The sequence below is a fragment of the Eucalyptus grandis genome, chromosome 8 (genome assembly GCF_016545825.1).
Source record: "Eucalyptus grandis isolate ANBG69807.140 chromosome 8, ASM1654582v1, whole genome shotgun sequence".
NCBI classification, from domain to species: Eukaryota; Viridiplantae; Streptophyta; class Magnoliopsida; order Myrtales; family Myrtaceae; genus Eucalyptus; species Eucalyptus grandis.
The window spans coordinates 21,261,558-21,268,010 of record NC_052619.1 but is presented as its reverse complement, the minus strand read 5'-3'; the positions used below and the strand labels follow the sequence as shown (position 1 = coordinate 21,268,010).

At 39.2% G+C, this 6,453-nt stretch overlaps 1 protein-coding gene across 1 annotated transcript; it reads left to right on the top strand.

Annotated features, from left to right (window-relative positions):
• Positions 1 to 3,146: 3,146 nt before the first annotated feature.
• LOC104456917 (F-box protein PP2-B10) lies at positions 3,147 to 6,157 on the top strand. Its single transcript, XM_010071822.3, is given in 4 exon segments — positions 3,147 to 3,503; positions 5,023 to 5,141; positions 5,280 to 5,622; positions 5,625 to 6,157. Coding segments are annotated over 4 exon segments (936 nt in total). The 5' UTR covers positions 3,147 to 3,218; the 3' UTR covers positions 5,814 to 6,157.
• Positions 6,158 to 6,453: the final 296 nt, after the last annotated feature.

Here is a 6,453-nt window from a genome sequence, read left to right as displayed (position 1 = left end):
TGGGTTAATCCTGAGCCCAGAACTCGGCGTGGTCGCTGGGTGGTCGGTTGTGAGGGGATGCGGCAGGGCGGTGGGATGCGATCCATGAGCAAAAATAAAAATGAATAAATACAAAAAGGAAATTGTTACATTTCAAAGGAATTTTATTCTTTTCATTACAAAGAAACAAAACCTTTCTCATTGAGCTTCATTTCGAGTAAATTATACCCAGAAATAGAATATAACTATTTCTGAAAAAAAAAAAAAAAAAAAACTCTTTTCTGAAATAGAAGTGTTGTGTAGTGGGTTTGGTAGTTTTCAAGTCAACTTCCGTGCATCTCGAATGATCTACTTCTCCGAACAATTTTAAGAATGCCCTCCTCCATGTCAACTTTATATTCCAGATCTTACTCTTGAAATGTTCTGAAAAAGGATTGGTCGGTCAGTAATAACTTTTTAGGATCATGCCCCTTTTATTAAGTACCCTGTCGATGTGGACCATGTGCTAAAAATAAAGTTGATTGAGCAGATCACATGCAAGCACAAAGAGAGGCGATCCGACATCAGAAAGTGCTGAACACGTCAAAAGACTTCCCCACGAATTCAAAATAGATCTCCACCTTTTCTTTGCATTGCCTTCAGGATTTTCACCTTCTCTATGACTGAAAACCCTTTTTCTTTTGCCATTTTGGAGATGTATTTATGCATGAATGAGTTGTGCATGGGGCCCCTACTCTCAGCAGTCCCTTCTTGAAGCTTTTGCCATTTTGGAGATGTATGTGGAATCAACGTTCTTCCTTGATTATTTAAAAGAATTGCTAAGATATGTGTCAACAAGGTATTACTGGCACATCAACTTAATATTCCCTCTCGCGTGTAAAGTCAATCTTTTAGTTATAACATACATGACTCAAAACACACTTTCGCTTGTAATCCGGTCTTTTCATACATGCAAGATAAGATATAAATGTGATTGTATCAATGAGATAACTATGACAAGAAAAATATAAAGAATAATGTGAAAAGAAAATCAATAGTGTACAAGGGAATTGAATCTTTACATGTGCTTGGATACTGTCTAAGACAAATTGTCTCTCTTGATAGTTTACATTGTTAGTAAAAAGTCCAACCTATGACCTTAGCACTCCCTCTTTCGCGACGAATTGTGAAAATTGGTCCTTTTAATGTTAGGTTTTCATATGCAAATTTGAGATCCTGCATCTCTTCAAATCTGAGGCATGCGTTTTGAATATTTCCATAGCATTAGTAATTGTTTATTTATTTATAAATTCCTTGGATGTACTTTAGAAAAACCATTTAAAAAAGATTGTGATTTGCAATACCCCACCACTCTTAAATTATCTGTGATTAATGCATCGAAAGATTCAAAATATTTCATTATCAAATCTATTTAACTAGTTCTTTGGACACTCTGTTAATAAAACCTAGTTATTAAGGGGTGCAAATGATAATCATTTTATTTTATAAATCAATTTCTAGCAAGAATTTGATTTCTATTTCTAGTATTTAAACAAATTTCTAAGTAAAAAATATATATTTGATAACGACACAAAACTTCTATTCTTGTAATAAAAATTCATTTGATATTGACACAAAATTTCTCTTTTCTATTTCCATTATTTGGACAATTTTTCTATTTCCATAGCATTAGTAAAAATTTTGTTAATAAGCGCCTTAGGTGTACTTGTAAAAAAACTCATCATTAAAAATATTACAATTTATAATACTCAATCTCTCGTGAGTAATGTATGATTGATGTATCGAAAAATTCGAAATATATAATTATCAAAGCATATTTAACCAATACTCTGGATATTCATCAACAAGATTTGGTCATCAAGGACGCACATGGCAACATTTTCTCTTCTTCTTTTTTTTTTCTTTTAACTCTTCATCAAAATAAAAAAAAGATAGAAATTCATTTGGTAATGTCAATTAATTTTTATATTTTTTGGAATAGAAATGTGGTTGGGGAAGAGATTTTGAATGAAAACAGGAAATATAAAAAAGTAACATTTTATTCTCGAGAATAATTTCTAGAAATAATTTATTCTTTTCTTTTCTTTTTCTTCATCTTCGTTGCCCCCTCACCGCCGTGCCACCCATCGACGGACGATAGCGGTGGCATATGACGAGTGGCGGGCGGTTGCAGACTGGCGGGCGACGACGAGGAAGAAGAAAACAAAAAAAAAAAAAAAAAAAAAAAAAGACAAAATCTAAAAAAATAAAAAAATTCTACATCATAAAAAAAAAATGCTGACCCATCTCATTTTTTAGAATATAAATTTTATATAATTACGAAACGCTCCTTTTATTTAGAAATTATTTCAGAAAATAAAAATAAAAAAAAAAAATATTTTCTAAAAAAATTATTTCTCCAAAAAAATAATAACAAATGGGCAACACGACTGCAAACAAATTCCGTTCGTTTTCAAGCCCATCGAATCGGCGGAGTTATTGCCCCTCCTCCTTCCTTTCGCTTACTTCCTCGTAAGAAATAATTAGCTGCGCCCACAATCCAACCAATGGTCAACCTTCACTTTAGAAAGGCATCCCTCCAGCATCCAATTTATTTTATTTATTTCTTTCTTTTAAATATATTTTTCCTTACTTCCCTGGCTTTCGCTACTTTCTGGACGACCTTTCCTTCCTGGCGTTTGCCGTTTTAGCAGAGCCCCCCACCGTGTACGCCACAGATAGCCTCTAAGATATCTTTCTTTTTTTTATTTCTTTTTTTCTAAGTCACTGATAAAGATTTCACCATCCATTGACGTGACAGCCCTTCCTCTTTCTTCCTATATAAACATAAACTCCCCCAATTGCCCTCCTGTATCCATCGTCATTGCATCGTCATCTCCTCGAAAGGCGTCAACTTTGCACCGTTTTGGCGACACCCATCGTCGGAATTCTTGCAATTCTCGTTCTGCTTCTCCGTCTCTGCATAAACTTGACGAATTACGCTCTGCGAATCGCCGCCGCCTCGTCGAAAGGCGTCGCCTTTACACCGTTTCGGCTGCACCCACCGTCGGCATTCCTTGTAATTCTCTCACTACTTCTCCGTCTCTGTGTGAACTCGACGAATCACGCGGCGAATCCGCGGCGGTTTTTTTTTTTTTTTTTTTGTCGAAGCGGGTTTCAGACGAATCATTTCGTTTAAGGCGTCGGCTTTAAGCGGTTTCAGACACACCCATTTTGTTTCTTGGAATTTCTTTTCGATAATGGCGGCGGCGGCTTCCGAAGCGGCGAAGGGTCGAGACGGTCCCGACTTCTCGGAGCTGCCCGAAGGGTGCATCGCCAGCGTCGTGTCCTTCACGAGCCCCGCCGACGCGTGCCGGCTCGCGCCCGTCTCGTCCCTCTTCAAGTCGGCGTGCGATTCAGACGCGGTGTGGGCCTCGTTCTTGCCGCCGGAATGCCGCCACATGGTGCCCCGGAGAGTCTCGTCGCTGAAGGAGCTCTACTTCAGCCTCTGCGACGACCCGGTTCTCGTCGACGATGGCAAAATGGTAAGCCTTCCACCCTCAAACCGCCTCTTCCTGTTCTTTTTGCATTATAATTTTTGCTGTGGATTGAGGGGGTAATGTGCGATAGCTGTTCTTCATGTTAGATTTAATAGAATATTGGAATGTGATGCATGTGATGTGCTGTTGTCGCCTGCACGTTTCGACGCATTCTGAATTCTGCTGGCCCAAAAAAAAAAAAAAAAATCATAATTGTTCTTTCATTGTCTGGTAGTCGACTCTGAAGGTGGTGTCGTCAGCGCATGCTTCTTGCTCTCTTCCCACCTGAACCGAGTGAATGCATTTCTTCACGGAGAAGCTGTTGTCATATGATAATCGCGCTGTGGTTTCCATTGGACATTATTCTTTTGCACACGGCCGCAAGCCGCACGTGGAAGGTTGATTGAATTGTATAAATGAACCAACTCAATGGTTTAAGTCTGTGAGATAAAGAATGATAAATGAAGGGTGAAAAGGATCTTTCATTTGAAAAATGACAAGATCCAAATGGCTTGGAACAAAGAATGGATAAATATATTTAATCACTTAATTTACAATGCTAAGAGCATGAAGATTATCATTACTGTTGATAGCGTACCTTGATGACCACTAATGGAATGCATCTTTAGGGGTGAATCTTTATGGCTTTAAGACTGTCTGTTACCTTTTGGTCTACTTTTTATTTTTCAGTTAATTGCTCAAAATCCTCCCAAACTTTGTTAGCATTGCTAATTAGCCCCTGAACTTTAAATTGGCACCGTTGAATAGTGGCCGTGTAACTTTGAAAGTTACATTTTATGCCCGAGTTTTTATTTTTTCTTTTTAGGGGTTAGTTTTCCATCTACATAGCTGGTAAGTGTTATCAGAAAACGGATAACGCAATTCTTTTGACCAAAATAGTCCCTGCTGAATTTTCTTGTCTTCATCAATCATGTATCTTTTCTATTTTGTTAACTTTATCAACCATATAATAGTGCTTCGGCTCGGTTGAGTAATGTAGTTCGCTCAGCTCGCAGCAGATTTGTTCTATTTTAGTGGAAAGACATTTCTCTTTGGGAAAAAACATAATCTTTCTATATTTGTTCGTTAGAGTAGCACATGTATTTTCATGTAACAGTTAACGCCTATACAGATAGAATAACAAGCGATTGCAACAAAAAAATCAAAGTTTATAGGGGAATTTGTAACTCTACAAGTTTTTCGGGGGTCATTATGCAATGGTTCTAAAGTTGAGGTGGTTTTAAACGATTATTCCTTTTATTTTCTTTTGGTTGCTTTTGTGTGACGTGAAACGTGTTATCCTACTTCAATCTTGACGGTAAAGTCAATAGACAACTTTTGCTAAAAAAAGCTAAGACAAGAACTCTCACTATTTTATTGGAAAGGGAAAGCACATATGGTGGAATAAGTTCTAAGATGTATTGCTTTTGCGCATATTATATCTGCTGAAACAGTGAATTTCATTTACACAAAACGACATTGGTTCAGTTTCTTGTTGCTTACGTGAATCCAACATGCTTTGCAGAGCTTTTCGTTGGAGAGGCACAGTGGGAAGAAATGTATCATGTTATCTGCAAGGGCCCTGTCTATAACATGGGGTGATACTCCGAGGTACTGGTCTTGGAATCCCATGCCCGACTCCAGGTAAAAACATTATTTCCTCCACTTTCTCACCTTCATGAAGACAGTGGACGTAGCATCAATTTGTTCGTCTCAAAATAAACTTCCTTTTGTTTCTCCGTCAATGTGATGATCGAATGGAATGTCTTTGTCAATTAACAGGTTCTCAGAAGTTGCTGAACTCATCAATGTATGTTGGCTCGAGATCAGAGGTAGAATTAGTTCTCGCATGTTGTCGCCCGGAACCCGTTATGCAGCGTACTTGGTATTTAAATCCACTCCGACATTTTTTGGATTTGACTTCCAGTCTGTTGAGGTTGGAGTTGGATTTGTGGATGATGAAGTGGGTAAGCGTGAGCGCTCGGTTTACTTATCTGGAGAGAACAACACGCGGGGACGGCAGACCATGCACAGATTTAGGCGCATTGGTTTCCGTTTTCTACCGACGCCTTTTGAATTGGTTGACGACAATCGTGATGGGGGCCCGCCGCCGGCACCTGCTTCTGCCGGGGGAATGAGAACCATCCTAAAGAGAGACGAGATGGGTGGTCAGAGATAGAGCTAGGTGAGTTCTTGACGAAGGATGGAGAAGACGGGGAGGTTGAAATGAGTGTCATGGAGACGAAGGGCGGCAACTGGAAGGCCGGGCTGGTCGTGGAGGGGATCGAAATAAGGCCCAAGGAAGGGAAAGAATAGTGCCTTTATGCAGGGCTTGTGTCAGTTTGTTCTGTCTCTTGATTAAGAGCCTTTTCTCCCTGCTTCGTTGATGTTATTATAATGTTCTTTTTATCAATTTGTAGTAGCTTTTGCCAAATCAGGAAGCATGCTTGTGATCTAATATTCAATTCAATGTAAGCGGGAAAAGCATATGTCATGGAGTGAACGCCCAATGCCTTTGCATATGATGGGACTTAGATGTAGACTTCCACGGACTCACCCGGACACTCAAGTACTGTTTTTATAAAACATCTGCAAAATGATACCTTATCTTACTACTCCAACCACCTCTGTTGGTATCGACGGGAATATATGTGACTCCATTGATGATATACGAACGCAATATCTGCGGTGCGCTGGTGCCTGCGCCTCTCTTCCGGGGTAAAAGAAAGAAAAGCAGAGTCAAAGCCAATGACCGGGCTAAAATAATTTCCTGTTGACAAGCTGAATGTTGTAGCACAACTCATAAAAACTGGAGGCGCCTTGCCATGCAGGACTGGTGAACCGTCTTGGAGGCGACTTTTATCTGGCGGTCAGGTTCAACCATGAAAACTCTGCTTACTTCTCCTTGTTAATTTCCTAGTTTTCTTGGAGTTTTCGTTGTTTTGTTGGAAACGAA